Source organism: Atractosteus spatula, chromosome 15 (genome assembly GCF_055471065.1).
Source record: "Atractosteus spatula isolate fAtrSpa1 chromosome 15, fAtrSpa1.hap1, whole genome shotgun sequence".
Classification (NCBI taxonomy): Eukaryota; Metazoa; Chordata; class Actinopteri; order Semionotiformes; family Lepisosteidae; genus Atractosteus; species Atractosteus spatula.
In genome coordinates, this window is record NC_142720.1 from 3,955,378 (window position 1) to 3,972,211 (window position 16,834).

The 16,834-nt window shown below is 43.8% G+C and overlaps 2 protein-coding genes across 2 annotated transcripts in view; both read left to right on the forward strand.

Moving 5' to 3' along the window:
• The window catches only part of desi2 (desumoylating isopeptidase 2), a 33,477-nt gene extending 28,587 nt beyond the window's left edge, over positions 1-4,890 (forward strand). Inside the window, exon 5 of the mRNA XM_088934259.1 lies at positions 3,618-4,890. Coding sequence (XP_088790385.1) covers positions 3,618-3,863 — 246 coding nt within the window. The 3' untranslated portion in view covers positions 3,864-4,890. The remainder of the gene's footprint in view (positions 1-3,617) is intronic.
• Positions 4,891-11,976: 7,086 nt separating this feature from the next.
• LOC148819855 (uncharacterized) lies at positions 11,977-16,565 on the forward strand. Its single transcript, XM_088934258.1, has 5 exons — positions 11,977-12,154; positions 12,734-13,051; positions 14,169-14,235; positions 14,394-14,438; positions 16,119-16,565. Exons 1-5 carry the CDS (start codon positions 11,992-11,994, stop codon positions 16,186-16,188), a joined length of 663 nt encoding a protein of 220 aa, XP_088790384.1. The 5' UTR covers positions 11,977-11,991; the 3' UTR covers positions 16,189-16,565.
• The last annotated feature ends 269 nt before the right edge of the window (positions 16,566-16,834 follow it).

Sequence of the window (16,834 nt, forward strand, 5' to 3'; positions counted from 1 at the left end):
AATGTGCTTCATGGAGAGGCTGAAGGCGCTGTAGCTTCAGTAATGTTGAATGGAGAAGACCACAAGGGGACCCGTTACACTTCTTCACCGTTTTCAAAGGTCCTGACAAAGTCAACCCAGCGACTGCCTGGGAATGAACATGGAAACGTGACGCAAAGGACCCAAGAGAAAGGAAAGCTACTCTGGAACCAGCTACCCAGCCATGTTGTTGAAGCCGATATCCTGGCTTCTTTCACCAAACAGCTCAAAGAGCTGCTAACTTCTAGACACGCTGGAGGGACCCAATGGCTCCTCCTGTTTGTTACCTTTCTTGTGTTCTTACAGATATGAGCAGGTTTCTGATTGCAGAAAAAGACTTAATCAGCATGTCCTAATGTGAAATACCATTAATGGTTTTTTGGTATTTTTTAAATAACTCCATCAAGTTAATATTTAGTATAAATCCCATTTGTGGGAAACGGGTAGCAAATTAAAATTGCAGTCATCTTCATGTACACAGATAGACCATTTTTCATTATCCCTAATTCCAGTTGATCCGGGACAGTACTCGGATCACTTATTCTCTGCACCATCTGTGCTATATTATGTGTTATGCTTGGTTACAGCCATGCAGTTCAAAACCTACTTCCTACTGAGGTTTAAAGGCATCTCAATTGACAGGTGCACAGCTGGGATTGCCTGTGAGGTTCAAGAGCGATTTCTGTTTCGCTGTGCTGTGGGAGTCATGAGCAGACTTGAGAAGGATTAACCCAGAAAGTGAAGTAGAGGGTGTGTGCTGGCAATGTCGTAGCAAGAATACCATTCAGCAGTCCTCTCACTTGGTCACACTGGAGTTCTCTGTAAGAAGCTCTTCTAACCAACGGGATTAGTTTTTTAAGATTATTCTTAAGAAACCTAAAAATATAAGACTGGGACTCGTCTTCCTCTCTTTGTGCTTTGCTATGAAACGTTTCTCAGCAAACTATGAGATCTGAAGCAGAGGGACAGTGAGATCTAACAAGGGGGAAGAGGGAATTCTTTTATCACAGAATTTTTTCCATATCTCATCCCCAAATTAAAGTTTTTTAGCTGCGACGAATTATCTCCTGAACGCCCTTGTGTTCAGTCTTGTCTTTTTATCCCTTATAAGCTTCAGCTTCTTCACCTTGTGAAAAAGCCTAAATATTGATACTTACACTTCAGGTCGACATCTGCTTTTCTTTTACATTTTACTCTGATTGTGCTTTGTTTGGATTTACAAACATGTGGGTGCCTCTCCATGAGGAGTTACAGAGCAGGGCGTTGCTGAACAGGGACCACTGTGGGGTCCCTGTGGGGGCTCTGTCGTCAGTGTGCAGGAAACGGCACTGTTCAGGAAAGCACTGCCCAAGACATGGCCAGCCGCAGAAGGCTGTGCTCCCTGGATATCTGACAGTAGAGATGCACTGTGTTACAGCTCTCAAAACACTCAGAAATCCTTTGAAGCTTCAGATGTCATAAACACAACATGCCATGTAAAAATCCCCTTGGAAACATGGTTAATGTTAATATTTAGGCTTGTTTCCTTCGGGTATTCACTTGACCTCGAAAATGCTTGGATGCACAACAGGAGAGCAGTATATTCAGGGTAATGCAACTTCAGCCCTTGTTGTTTGCATGGTTGAGGTCTTTGTGTGCAACTGTGCAGACATAACTGCAGTGTTGGCAGATAGAGTTTTGAGAAGGGAATTTATCCGCTGAAGGGAATTCTCGTGGAGCATGTGAGATTACCGGAGGAGCCCGACTCTGTGATCACAGCAGGACGCACTGTAGACATGCCTGTGCTCTGCCCTGGTACGTGACAGCACACATCTGCTTCCTTGTGCATGCATGTTACTGATGCCACCTTGCCATGGGCAGTGCACAGTTCAGGTTTTTAAATTCTGTGCTCTGCGCAAGCACTGCCTCTGTTATTTAACAATGTGACATATTTCCTTTTCAAAAAACACAGTAAAAATAGTTTGTCACCAACGAGTTGCAATATTAGCTTTTTGCCCCAAGTCTTTTTCAGTGTTCAGTCATCGGCTAGCAATCAAAGAAGAGCAGTGGGTCGAATGGCCAGCTCTTGTTTTTAACCTTCTTTTGTTCTTGTACCGCAATTGCAAGGTTTGCAGAGGAAAGTGTTTTTGGTTTTTAGTACCTGCGTTTTGTTCTTGCCTGGAAGATGTTGGTCCATTCTTCTCCTGTCCTCTCCTCACTCACACCCTGTGCTCTAGGAAAAGAAGGCAGAGCTGGAGCAGAGCTGAGCCCCTCTGGAGCAGCACCAGACCCTGTACTTCTTCCGAAAGTCAGAAACAAGACCAGACCAGCAGAATCCTACAAGTTCAACTGATTCCATTCTAAATTCTAATCACTAATCAATTAGAATTAATTACTAATGAGAATTGCTAATTAATTCTGATACAACTTCTCCTGCTGCTAGAATTAACAGCAGTACAAAAACACATACTTGCTCCAGATTAGACATTTGATGTAATAAGAACTTTGTGCACAGTTGATGTGCTTCTGAAGCAGTCAATACAGAGACAGAGTATTAATATTAAGGCTATATAATATTAAAGCTGTGCCCAGGCTGTTTTGATATGTATGTGACACAACACCTACATAACAGAGAGGACTGCAAGACACAGCATAGAGTGCAGCTTACATTTCTGATGGATTCGGTCACAAAACTAACATTGCCATTTCATCAGCGCCTTTAGTTTATGTCTGTTTAAAAAGCACTAAGGATGATGTTGGAGTTCTTAAAAATGTACGGGTGTATCAAGAGCAGAAGGAAACACTAATGCCTGTCTGGAGTCAACATCACTGCGGGTTTGGATAATGCCAGCTTTGCTACATTAATTACTAGCTCCTTCCCAAAAACCCCCAAACTGTCAGCTTTTTCCTCCGCAAAGTACGGTCATGGGCTTATAAATGTGTTGCTAAGCACCTTTTCTGAAGCAGTTCTTTTCATTGAGGAAATACTGTTGTATTCGGTTTTCCTTTCGTTTTTTGGATTTGTCGTGTCACATGGTTTTTTAACTCAAGTTAACACGTGGAGCCGTTGACAGTGAGCTTTCCGAAGCTGCAGAGACTCCCAGATCCCAGGACGTACGCAGTGCACTTTAATCACTGCTGAGGAGGCACCCCGGGGGGCACCCCTCCCCCGGGGCAGAGCTGGGGCGTGGTGTCTGGCGCTTGTGAGACGGAGACGTTCCGAGAGGCCAGATACCTCTGCCTGCCATCTGGAGTGACTCCAGGAATGGAAATTTCCAGGAATAAGTGTGGGATGGGGAAAGAGATACACTTGAATTGTTTAATTGTGTGTGTGTGTGTGATTGTACAAAAATGACATTTGTTTTTGTGCAGAATTAGCTGAAGGGTAATTTGTTTCATTTGGTCCTTTATTTTTGCATAATATGCATTGCGTAATATCCTTCCAGCCAGTGTTGTCCGTAAATCGCTGATAAATGGCACAGAATGACCTTTCACCTTTGTTATCTTGGCTCAGCAGGCGGCAGATCCTGTGGGAGGGCGACAGGACTGTGACGGTCGAGCTGCAGCTTGTCGGGAGGTTGTTCTCTTACCGCTACAGGCCTGTACCCTGTGTGTTTCAGATCCTGTGCGGCAGGGAGATCCCGCGCTGGGTGAACCGGCTGGCCTACTTCAGCTCCTGCATCCCCTTCCTGCAGAGCTGCCTGCCCAAGGAGTGGCTGACGCCCGCCGCCCTGCAGACCAGCGTCAGCCAGGAGCTCCAGGGGGAGCTGGAGGAGGCGGAGGGCGTGGCTGCCGCCGCGGCCCGCCCCTCGCCCTCCAGCTCCGCGGCGGCGCAGCCCCGGCCGGGCCACCACGCCCAGCGGTAGGCCCCGCCCCCCGGCCGCCGCGGGCTGGACTGAGCGTGGCGCGGTGGGGGCTCGTGCCGCACATTCCCTTTTGTAACGCTGAAAACGGAAACTGTCACTTTTTTAGCTCCTTTGCCTTTCGTTTATATACTCAGGATACTGCTGTTTTAACCCTTATAATCAGTGTTTGGTTTTCTCACGTTGTTTATTTGGAGGTCGAATTCACTTGGTGGTCTGACGTTTTTCACAGCCCGAGCAGTTCAGTGTCCTTTTCTTCGAGAACTGTTGTTTACACCCGACGTATGTAAAGAAAGAAAAGCGGCCGCGCTTCCTGACACTAACACTCTTTTCTAAAGACAAACACAATGACATCCAACTCGGTGCCTGAAGACTTGATTTCGCTGCCCTGAGCTCTGCACTCCTTCTCTGCCGCCTGCCAGGCAGGAGAAAGACGTTTATTCAGGTCGGCAGGTTTTTACTGACACAAAGAGCCGACTCCAGCGTTTTACACCAACCGTTTTTTAGGCGATTCTGCATAGGGACCGAACAAGATTTGTATGAGGTGCGAATTTAAAACCGTTTTGTTTTCAAAAGCGAAGGTGAGTATTGTTCACTAGTTGACCTTTTTGACTTTTTTTTTTCTACCAGCGCCAATGTGAGTGCTGTTTTTCCACTTTGATATAAAGGGACACACTTTCTACACCGTGATGATGATGGGTTATGTGAACATACTTGAACATGGGCAAAGAGTGTGTGAAAGCCTTTTCGAGGCGCTGCGGTGTAGTTTCTGAGACCGCAGTGTCTGGACGTCCACCCCAGTTTCGCGGGACCCTGACATCGCTGGACGTTTAGGGTGGCTGTTGGAGAGACAGGCTAAGGAAAGCCCAGCGGACTGTAAACAGGTTCAGTAAATAGCTGGAGGGCTACGTCTGAGTTTACAATAGTAAACCATTAGCTTTGTCCTACCACGGACAGCACTTTGACTGATGGCGTTATCAGCCTCCCACACTTGTATTTTTGTTAAATAAAGTGTGTTGATTTACTGCAAGTCGTGCAGTGTGTCTGGCTGTTTTCTGTTCCCAGCAAGGGGTTGTTGTTTTTTTGGTGTAGCTGACCGATGCTCTTACACTCACCCAGATCCACCTGCGCAAAACAAAATAATTGTACCATTTTTACAGTTTCTTCAGACTCCATTGCAGTTTGTCCATCACATCAGATGACGACCATGTTAAAGGCAGCTGGTCGGGACACCGCGGTCAGGGAGGCAGCTTTGTAGGCTTGTGTTGTGCCACTGAAGCATAGACCCGGCTCAGAATACAGCAGATATGAGCCATCGAGCGTCTGTGTGTACTTGGAGCCACTTCAGGCCAGTTCCCACTTACTCAGTGTATACTGAATCAGCGGTTATGACAGATCTAAGTGACAGACGAGCGTCTTTCACTGGCGGTGCTGAGTAATGAAATGAGCGCATTTCTGCTGCACTCATCCCTCTGTAGTCACCCAGGTTCAGCTGAAGAGGTCTTGTTCTGCAGATGGCTCTGTGGGGACCAAGGCGCACCACCAACACGTTTGTCCCGAGGCCTGTCTCCTGGCCAGCTCCTCTTCCATCGCGAAAGGAGAGAATGTAGCGGATGGCAGCAGGGGGACGGGACTGAGTCTCCTCTGATCGCTCTCGACTGAACGTGTGCTTCCTGTGACGGGTGCAGCTTGGCGTTGAACGCTGGACAGAGGGATCACATGTTCTTGCTTTTACATGCACGACAGTTCGGGGTTGTATCTTCAGCCCATTAGTGCGCTGCTTACTTGCCACGGGTACCTTTGGTGCTGCAGAAAGCACTGCAGGATATAACCAGTCGTGCAAGACCAGTTTGCTCGTGTTAACAGCCGAACAAGAACCAGCAATTGACGTCAGCAGCAGTTTTGTCAAGGCTGGTCTTCTGGCCCGGGGGGACGCAACCAGGTTTGAATAAAGGGGAGGGAGGAGACTCATTCCTCAGACTGGTTTTTCACTCATTGGAAGAGTCTGGCTCATTCCCCCTGAAAGCCTGCTTGCACCAGAGCAGCAGTAATGTCTGGCTGATAGATGGTGACGAGATCAGTCTGTAGCGCATATTCTCCCTCATTGTGTCTCATGGTGAAAGCGTCAACAAAACATCGTGCTGTTAAGACTTCCGCAGAGTAATATATTTTCACCTCCTTTACTTTTTAGTGCAGTGCCACAGCCTTGCAAAACACTGTTCTGGGTTGCACGTTTTGAACGATTTTTATATTCGCTAAATGTGCTTTAGGAACAAGTAAAGGTTTATTCCATGCTGAAAAGAGCAGGAAAAAAAACAACGTTTTGGCTGGGGAGCCTTCTTCGAAGAAGACAAGTTATGTTTCTTTTCTTTGTTCCTTTGCAGCCTATGCATGCTGACGCAGCTAACTACTTAAAACGTGTTTTATTCATGAGAAGGATATATCAAGCCATTAGACATCGGTAGGCTTCTGGACATCACCCTATAGTAAAATAATACAAATTAGCGCATTCATTTTGACAACATAAAAAGACATTGTGCAGTTTTCAGAGGGCCAGGTTTTTTAGGATTGTAAAGGAAACCTGTGAGATTCCCTCTGTTATCCAACATCCACTCATTCCTGAATGTCAACCAGTTTTCTATGGTAAATTGACAATAGCATTGTTTTTTAAATAAAGTTACAGTTTGATCAATTGCCTGTATTGCTGTTTATCAGAGCTCCCACAGCCACGAGTGCATGAGTGTGTAACAGCCCCAGTCACACCAGCGGTGTTTCAGAGCTGAAGTGTCGGTTTCTCTGAGGTAGACTGCACTAGCCCTTCCTAAACCTCCCCTTTTTCACATTCCTGGTTCATTTGAACTTTCTGGGTTTCCACCTCTTCTCAGAAGGAGAGTTTGTGGTCTGTGTACTTTACCTGCTTCTCACCAGAAGGTCTGCAGGTTTCATCACTGACGGAAAAGGTACCTTCAGTAGCAGGACTGCATCCATACTGTTGGAATCTGTGTGCGGATTTAATGCTGAGCCACAACATTCTCTCCAGTGCAATATTCTACTTCTCCTGACATGAGATGTTAAATGTTAAATTTGGAAGTATTCTGCTCATGTTTGATGCTCTGAAAGTACAATGTGCTGTGAGTAATCACTTCTGCACCCGACCCCCCCCAATTCTTCTCCGTTTCAAGGGCAGGTTGTTATGTGAGAGCTCTCATAAGCGTCTTTCCTTTGTTAGCCAACATAATCCTCTTCTGAGTCATTCCTAAGCTTGTGAAAATTTACAGCGTTCACAGCTTTCCATTAAATCCCCACCTTTTCTTTCAGGAAGACATGGGAAGAAGCAGTTAGGAAGGTTCCCTGATAAGCGGGTTTTTAGCTGGAGAAGATACAGTAAGTAGTTCTGTGTCTGGGAGTGAGATGTGGGGGAAATGCTGTACCTGTCTTTAACGCAGCTAACCTCTGCACTGTAGAGAAAAAAAGAGAAGGTGCTTTGAGAAAAGTCTCAACATCAAACTGAGATTGTAGTGGGTTTTGTATATCTTTGGTGCACAAATACCAGCATGTGTCTCTATCAGTCTTTTCCAAGATAACATTCTATGATGTCATTGAATTATTTTCTATATTTGATTTGGACTGACATTCTATGTCAGTAAATCCTATGATATTAGAAAATTAAGAGCGGACTAATAACAGGTACATAATACTCACAAATTCTACCAAGATATTGCTCTCTATTGATAGTTTTATTCTCTAATCAGGTAGGCTGTGACAGGAGATATGTAATATGTGGTCTTTAGATTGGAAATTGGTTATTAATCAGAAAAGGGAGAGTACAGATAAGGGGTGAGCATGGAATACTGCTCTTCTTAATTTATAGTAATCATCTAGATTCCACACAAGCACAGGATTTTGCAGGCCGGTGGCAAAAAGGTCAACTATAAATACGAAATAGGAAACTCTGAGCTAGAAGAGGCTGCTTATGAAAAGAGCTTAGAAAGCTGTGTTGACACGTCATTTACATCTTCTAGACAATGTAAGGAAACTTCAAAGGGTTAACAAAACACTAGGGTATATAGTTAAAAGTGTGACATTTCAATCAAGGGATTTTAAAATTGTACAATGTGCTTGTAAGACCTCATTTAGAACATTGCGTTTTCATTTAGAATACAATTGGATCGCCACATGAAAAAGATACTCTGGAATCAGTCGTGAGAAGAGCAACCAGATATATTTTGGGAAGTGATCCTGCTCTGACAGGCTGAAAGTAACGTACAGTTTTCATCTTGAAGAGAGAAGACCACGAAGGGGCCTGATACAAGTACTCAAAGTCTTCAAAGACACTAAGAGAGTCAGCCAGCAGAATGAACAGTGAAAAGTGAACAAGAGGACACAAGAGGCAACTACGGGGAAGAGCATTTAAAACCAAGAACAGGAGGAACTTGGTTGCCCAAAGAGTTGTGAGGTCTTGAACCAACTGCTTAGTCATATTATTGAATGTGGCGCCTAAGCTCCTTTCTGGAAGCAGCTGGAATTAGATCCTGGGATCAATTAACTGCTTCTAACCAAGCTGGCTGAATGTCCTTGTCTCACGTGTAACCGTTCCTATGCCCTTACAAACCAAGCACTACAACTACTGTACTTCAGTCCCACTACTCCCTAAAGGTCTAGCACAGTCCTGTTTTTTTTTATTCAGGCTTGACATTCAACCCACATGTGCAGCATATTGTCAAAACATCTTTCTATCACCTCAAAAACATCACTAGACTACGTCCTATGTTATCGCTAACTGTGGCTGAAAAGCAGATCAACACATTTGTCTTCTCCCAAATTGACTACTGTAATAATAATAATTGCTTACACGTATATAGCGCTTTTCTGGACACTCCACTCAAAGCGCTTTACAGGTAATGGGGTTCCCCTCCACCACCACCAGTGTGCAGCATCCACCTGGATGATGCAACGGCAGCCATAGTGCGCCAGAACGCTCCCCACACACCAGCTATCAGTGGGGAGGAGAGCAGAGTAATGAAGCCAGTTCAGAGATGGGGATTACAAGGAGTCCATGATTGGTAAAGGCCAATGGGAAATTTGGCCAGGACGCCAGGGTTACACCCCTACTCTTTTCGAGAAATGCCCTGAGATTTTTAATGAGCACAGAGTCAGGACCTTGGTTTTACATCTCATCCGAAGGATGGCGCCTTTTTTACAGTATAGTGTCCCCGTCACTATACTGGGGCATGAGGACCCACATGGACCGCAGGGTGAGCGCCCCTTGCTGGCCCCACTAACACCTCTTCCAGCAGCAACCTTAGTTTTTCCCAGGAGTCTCCCATCCAGATACTGACCAGGCTCACACCTGCTGAGCTTCAGTGGGCTACCAGCTGTGAGTTGCAGAGTGATATGACTGCTGGTGCTCTACTGTAATGCTCTACTCGCTGGGTATCTAAATCCACATTGAACAAACTCCTAACAAGCCCGTCTACACTCTATGGGTGACAGGGCCTTCTCCTGTTATGCCCCCAAGCTCTGGACCTCTCTCCCCAAGGATATCAGAGAGTCACCTTCTCTGAACTCCTTCACATCTAGACTCAAAACCTTCTTCTTTAGAAGAGCCTCTACTGAACTGGTTCTGTTCTTTACCCCTCTACACATCTACACATTCTCATTGTGTTTATCTTGTGTATGTTTTTAATTGTTGTTGTTGCTGTTGTCTTTCTCTAAAGCACTTTGAGAAGCAACCTTTAAAGGCGCTATATAAAATAAAGTTTAATTTTATTATGATTTAGATTTTGTTTTGGAGGCCTTGTTTTCCCACCATAATCAATCTCCTAGTTTAACAATATTATAGAGGTAAGTAGTGAGCTTTAAATGTGTCATGGACAAAAGTTAATGTACACAGTCTTTATAAAAGGAAAAAAGCATGTTAACTAAAATGGGTCTCATATTTGTCACAGGTCACAGGTAGCTCTACAGTGCCATCTAGTGAAATATTTGCTCCATGTTATACCACAAATCCTCCTTAACAGATCGTTGAGTGCTGGGTAATGTTGGAGAGAGCATTTTAAAGGTTTTTATTCGGCTGTGATAATTCAGTATCTGAGAGCTGTGTTCTACATGCAAAAGCTAAAACACCAATATTTTCAGTATAGAACATAAACAACTGCCAGCATCTATACCACCCTGCAACTCACAACTGGCAGCCAACTGAATCTCAGCAGGTGTGAGCCTGGTTAGTACCGAGATGGGAGACCTCCTGGGAAAAGCTAAGGTTGCTGGTGCTAGTGGGACCAATAAGGGGCGCTCACCCTGTGGCCCATGTGGGTCCTAATACCCCAGTACAGTGACGGGGACACTATACTGTAAAACGGCGCCATCCTTCAGATGAGTCATAAAACCGAGGTCCTGACTCTCTGTGGTCTTTAAATATTCCCAGTATTTCTTGAGAAGAGTAGGGGTGTAACCCCGGCGTCCTGGCCATATTTCCCCCTGGCCTTTACCAATCATGACCTCCTAATAATCCCCATCTCTGAACTGGCTTCATCACTCTGCTCTCCTCCCCACAGAGCTGGTGTGTGTGGGGGGTGTACTGGCGCACTCTGGCTGCTGTCACTTCACCCAGGTGGGGCTGCACACTGGCGCTTTGAGTGGAGTGTCCAGAAAAGTGAAAGGATTATTTATTATTAAAATATACAAAAATCCTGGAAAGACATTTTAAAAGGCAGTAAAAAATAAGGGTATCAAAAATTCCTAAATAACATCAAGGTATGAATTCTAGATTATCACTGTGGATCCCTAGGCTATTGATGCTATTTTCAGTTGGGCAGCTGTGGACTTTCCCCGTTCAATCGCAAAATGTGTGTGTGTGTTTTATTTTCAGGAGGGAGGGATTCTAAATGATCAACTCTGAAGTAGAAAAAGAATTATTAATTAAAATCACCACCATCGGTAAACACCGATCAGTTTTGGATGACCATTTCAAAACAGATTCTGAAAGTGTCTCACACTGCAGCCTGCAGCTATTGATAAATTGATGTTGATTAAGATAGTTTCTCGGGCGCAGGGTAGGTGACAAATTAACAACACAGTGAACTAGCTGATCATAGCATTTGTAGTTGACATTTCATAGCTGTTCTGGAATGATAGATATTATAATTTTGGCAAAAAAATAAAAATGATAATAATGAAAACCTGTATCTTTCCTGTCTGTCATTAAAATAAAAAAAAATAACTGCAGTATAGGTTTGGAAGTATTTCTCCTACCTGTCTTCTGATGTCTCTGGTGAAGTTCATTTCTTGATGACCAGTGTGGGGAGGTTAAAGCTGTTTCGTGAGCCACATTTTACAGCCTCACTTAACTTCACCTTGAACAGACCTGATCATTATTTCAAATGGAAGAGGTCTGAAAAAAGGTTTTCAAAACCTTCCGTGAGAGAGGAACCCATAGTTCAGACCTTTCTCCTATATGTCTTTATCATTTGCTTTGTCTTTCAGAAAGATCTATTGGTGAAATAAATAGGTTTAGTTTCCTATTGTTAAACCCTCAGAACACTGATGACAATTGGGAATTAAGATCATCAGATTTCATAATAACACTGTGCACTTCACCCTTGCCATGTATAGAAATGTACATTTAATCACGTTACCTTTTGCACACTCCTTGTCATGTACAAATTCCTAAATAACATCACTTCTGCAGCCGTTACGAAACCCAGCTTGGATGACCATGAACACAGTGCAAGATCATCCACTTTGCTTGTTTTGGCCTCGGACGCCTGGATAAGAATAGCTGTTCTCTTGCGCTGCGCTCAGATTTCCAGAAGGTGACGTCAGTCCGGTACTTTATGCTCATTCCCGATATTATAGACTTGCATTAACTATTAGGCAATGCCATGTTCTGAGGGGCTTACAAAACACTGGAAAGAGATCTGCTGTAATTACAGGTATTTACCTTTTCACCTGTTCAAATACACTAAATTATACCCTTCAACTGTTATCCCTCCCATTGAAAGATGCCCAAAGGAACTTGATCTTGTGGGCTGGCTCTATGGGGAGGTGCAAGCCAGGGGGTCTGAGAGTATATTAAGGGTCACGGGTGACAGCGCTGTATCAGTCCACAGGAAGACAACAAGGCTGCAAGATGAAGTCTCTCTCTGGCGCAGTGGCACTGGCCCTCCTGGCTGCTGTGATGCTCATGTCACGCACCACCAACGCCAAGGTTTTCACCAAGTGTGAACTCCTGCAGAGGATGAAGCCCGAAATGCCCAAGACCATGCCCAACATCGAGGAGATCATGGCAAAAGGTAGGGTTTGTTTGTCTCTTAACCTACACTGGGGGCTCCCAAGCTATTTAAAACAGAAGCAAACCAATTCAGCATGCAATGATCCCAATGCATGAACTGAAAACTGAATATAAGTGGTTCTACAAGAGAAAGGTCGATAAGTTAGTGTAGCCAGAAAACTTCCACAAATGAACTTTGCTTTACTTAGGAGTCCAGACTAAACTGTGATTGCGGAGCCTCAGAATAATCAAATACTGTTGCAATTATTTTTAAAAGAGAAGATTCAGTAAAAAAAAACATGTTCAAGAGCTATATGTACTGCTTTAATAAATATCTACTTGGACAACTCTTGGTATCTTTAAAAACATTATGAAGCTACATTAAAACCATAGGATGGCACAGTGAAAACGAAGATAAAAGAAAAGATACATTTCTATAAAATTCAGAAGAAAGTCAACTCAAAACAGCTGATTCACTATTGCAAACTTTCAAACCATTTACCAAGCACTGGCACTGAAGCAGCAGTCAGGCCCAGCCACGTGTCTGAAGCTAAAGGCTCTGATGCAGAACTCTCTGCCTCCCGATTCCTTCACTTCACAGCTATCTGCAAGGTGGAGAAGACCACCGGCTTCGACACCACCCGTGTCAACCCCTCCAAGACCCTGACCCTGCCTCCCGAGGTGCTGAAGCTGGTGGGCCTGGGCGGAGGACCAGGGGACGGCAGCAGGCAGAACCAGTCAGCGCCAGGCGGGCTGCCGGCCGGACCCCGACCCGGCAGCCCTAACGTGCCCCCCAATCCACCCCCCGGAAACTCCATCAATTTAGGGGACCTGTTCGGGATCTTCCAGCTCAGCAACCGCTTTGCCTGCAGCGACGGCATCACTCCCTCGCACAACGTGTGCAGCATGGACTGCAACAGTAAGTAGCACTTCTGTCCCCCAGCTGTGCCTTTCAGGGTGACCTGACACGTGCTGCAGCTCTGCTGCTGCTGTGGAGGCTGTAATGCATTGCAAGTTCCAGGTGTGGCAGCTGCTGCTGGGCAGTTATATCTCCCAGTGATGCCTAAGGGGGGTGAAGGCAGGTGGGAGGCGGTTCCCCTCTTTGGGAGACTGGGAAGAGAATCCGAGTCCAGGCTACAGAGGTAAAACCATCATTAGGCCCTTATTTCAGCTGAACTCAAGGCAGAGTAGCAGAAGAGGAAGAAAACGTTTCTCCCTTTTTCTCTCTGTCAGTTTCCCTGGCTGAACTCACTTTATTCTCACAGCCCCCCCTCATCCAGCAACTGGATGACTTTCCATTCTTGCCTTTCTAAAAACTTACTGTTTTCTTTAACAGTTTGTGGCTGCCTGCAGTCTACAGGGTGTGTCAGAATTACAAGGATATATTGTTAATAAAAGAAGCGTTTTAAACACAAACAACGTTTCACAGATGTGATGTCATCAGTGTTTCGTATCACTACTAGGCTACACAGAAAGTGCAGGTTTGAGATTACAACTGTTATGACTATAACGATTTTGAGATTATTATGGTGTTATATACAAGATATATAAAAACAGTCTTTCAGATGAAAGTCCATCATGCTGCTCTGCAACAGCTGCAATGAATAAAGATTGTCCATATCCTCCAGTCCTGGAGAGTTATCTTCCTCACCACACAATATGTACAACAGTCCACTTTGTACATATTGTGTGTCCACAGTGCACAGTCCAGTGTGTCAAACAGAACTTAGTTCACGAGACTTCAGATAAAGTCCACATAATCAGTAAATGAGAAAATCTATCCCTGAAGCTTCCACCTATGATACAAAGAAAAATAAAAGAGAAAAGGTTTCATTAGAAATAAACCAAGATCTTACAGACACTTAAGCCCGAATTTATGATGCTCAATTACAGCCTTTAAACTTGAACTTGGATATCATCAAGCTTCCAGTTTCAGGACAAGAGTGTGGAAGGTTCTTTGCAAGTATCTGACACCACTTGTTTGCCCTTCATGTCGTGCCCGTTTAATGCTACAGCAAAGCTTATTCTGTTTTCAGAGCTGATTGATGATGACATCACCGACGACATCACTTGCACGAAGACGCTCATTACGCTGATGAAGCAGTAAGTATCAGAATGGGTCAAAGGTCAAGACTGAGTGAAGCAGGCAAACTAGCACAGACTGGTGTTAATATTGCACGCTGTGAATGATCGGAGGTTACTGCATGTATATTTACAAACAAGATCACCACGGTAAATTGTTTTTTTTTTATTTTATTTAGGAAACTACCTAATACTCCCGAGGCCATGAAGACTATGCAGACAATGTAAGTGAACATGCAATAATAGCAGGAAACTTTAGAAAACAGGCTTGTTCAGAGTGAACTCTCCTGAATTTTAAGTAACAGTGTACTGATTTGTCCTCCAGGGCCGGATTTTGGTGTTCGTAGGCCCTAGACACTTTCACTCTGAAATGTGCAAAAAGAGGGGAAAACGCCAATTGAATGACGTCGGTTGACATGATGGACTTTAAACTATTCTAATGCTAAACCACGTGATTGATGGAGCGAGTCAAGCGACCATCACTCCGATACTTCTAGTTTCTAGAACAGCCACTAGAGAGCGTATGAATATTGATTTGGAGCTCCTAGAGTCGATCGCAAGCATGTTGTTTCAGCTCGTTTTTTGTTAGGTCACTAGTGTTTCCCTCCTTCATAGGCCCTAAAAATATTGTGGGCCCTAGGCACTGTGCCAGCAGTGCCTAATGGGAAATCCGGCACTGCTCATAACACTTCATTAGAACCATCTGGGAGGATCTGGCCCACAGAGAAAACAGCATGGCTTTCCTTTCATAATCTCACATCCAGTGTTGTGCACATGTTGGTGGCATTTTGCATTGTTCTGCTTGTCTCATTCAATTATTTCCCTTCTTTGTGTGGAAGCATTATAGTGACTACTATCATTACAGGCATTTTGTTTTAAACTAATAATTAATTGATAGACCTGTAATGTCTATTATAGAAAATAGTTTTTTAGTTACATGTATATGGATGTATGGAGAACAAATTGTGTAAATATCAAGCAACACCTGATAATGAGTCAGTTCAATTGGTTGGAAAGTGTGATCAATTAGCGGTGACAGCAATGAGATTGACTGCTCATCTCTCGTTTTCCCTAAGCCATTGTGCTAACATTTTCAAAGGTTCTGTTCAATGTGAATAAAAAATCTCTAAATGACAAGATAGATTTATTTTCACCTTAAGTAAGCTGTTTTAGTAACGGTCACAATCGAAAACACTAGTGGAGGTTGTAAATAAATTGTTAATGCACATAATATACATGTAGTGTTACTCCTGAATTAGTGAATAGGTTTTAATTAGTGAATAAGGGTGCAAATACTTTTTCCTGCAATTTGTACCAATGACACCAGATCACGTCAGCTTATTTCACTGCAGAGTGTGAGAAAGCATGGTCTTTATTCAAACTTGCTAATCGAAGAATGTTACAGTAATCTTACAGTAACATCCAAATATTGATCACCTCACTTTTACGAAGCAAACTAAATTCCGTAACATGCTGTACCTTTGGAGATTGTTCATAGTTGGGGTTTGGGGTGGATACAGAGCTGAACAGTGGCAGTTTTTTATTTATAATTACCTTCAGGTCCTTTAGGGACTCTTTCAAAAGCCACTATAGAAATGCTTTATCACTTTGTTTTCTGCTCAGATGGTTTGTTCTATGGGACTGGAGTTAGAGCCAACTGTTAATCAACCATAAACAGTAAATTCACCCCCTGATGGCTCCTGGCTTCTGCTCTGTAGGAACAAAACCCCTTTGCACACACTGTCATTTACGTTTACAAGTATTTACGCATCTCTTCATGTTAGAGTTTTGAATACAAGCCAAGCACCGTACTTCTGTCATACAGGTGGACATGGAAGTAAAAAAAACACAGCAACAAATTCCAGCTGGAAACAAACCTTTACACGGATGTTTTTCTCTTCCAGGATGGAGTCGATGTTCAGCGAAATTGACTGCCTTACTAAGGATCCGGCCGTCTACTTCGCCGGCTGTTAAGTCAGCCCTCCAAGCAGAGAGGACGCGTAGAAATACAGAGAATCAGTAGCTTCCATCTTTTATCTCTAATCATACTTATTATGTCTGAGCAAATGCTGTCACTATGTTATGAAAGTATCACACTCGCTGAAAACCATTAATATGTCGCGTCACCATTGATCTGAGGGTGGTTTGTCACCTTTTTGCCTTGAAGAGAGGACGGACGGAGAAGCCATCATTTCCAACTGCTTTTACCTCACTTAATCACCTCCTTCCATTGTGTTCAAATCAGGTCTGTTCCGTGTTTCATTATAAAGTGACAGCTTGAAGCCTTTCTGCTATAGCCTTTGATAGGACTTTTCAATTTCTTTCAATAAACATTATATTTAAACATTTCACCAGTTGTTTGAATGTTTTTAAATTCTCAAAAGGTGGAATTTTCTTTTTTTTTGGGGGGGGGGGATTCATCGGGGTTTTTTTCTTGGGAATGAGCAAAAAAACAGACTGAAGGTAAAATCGCCTGAAAAGGGTGTGTAAACATTTTGCATTTTTGTTTTTAGATTTACGTAACCTTGTACTTTGTAACCTTGGACATTAGAAACTTGTTGAAAAAAGAAAGGCGAACAGGTCAAAAGCGAAAAGGCGCAGAGCGCCGTCAGTCAAAGCC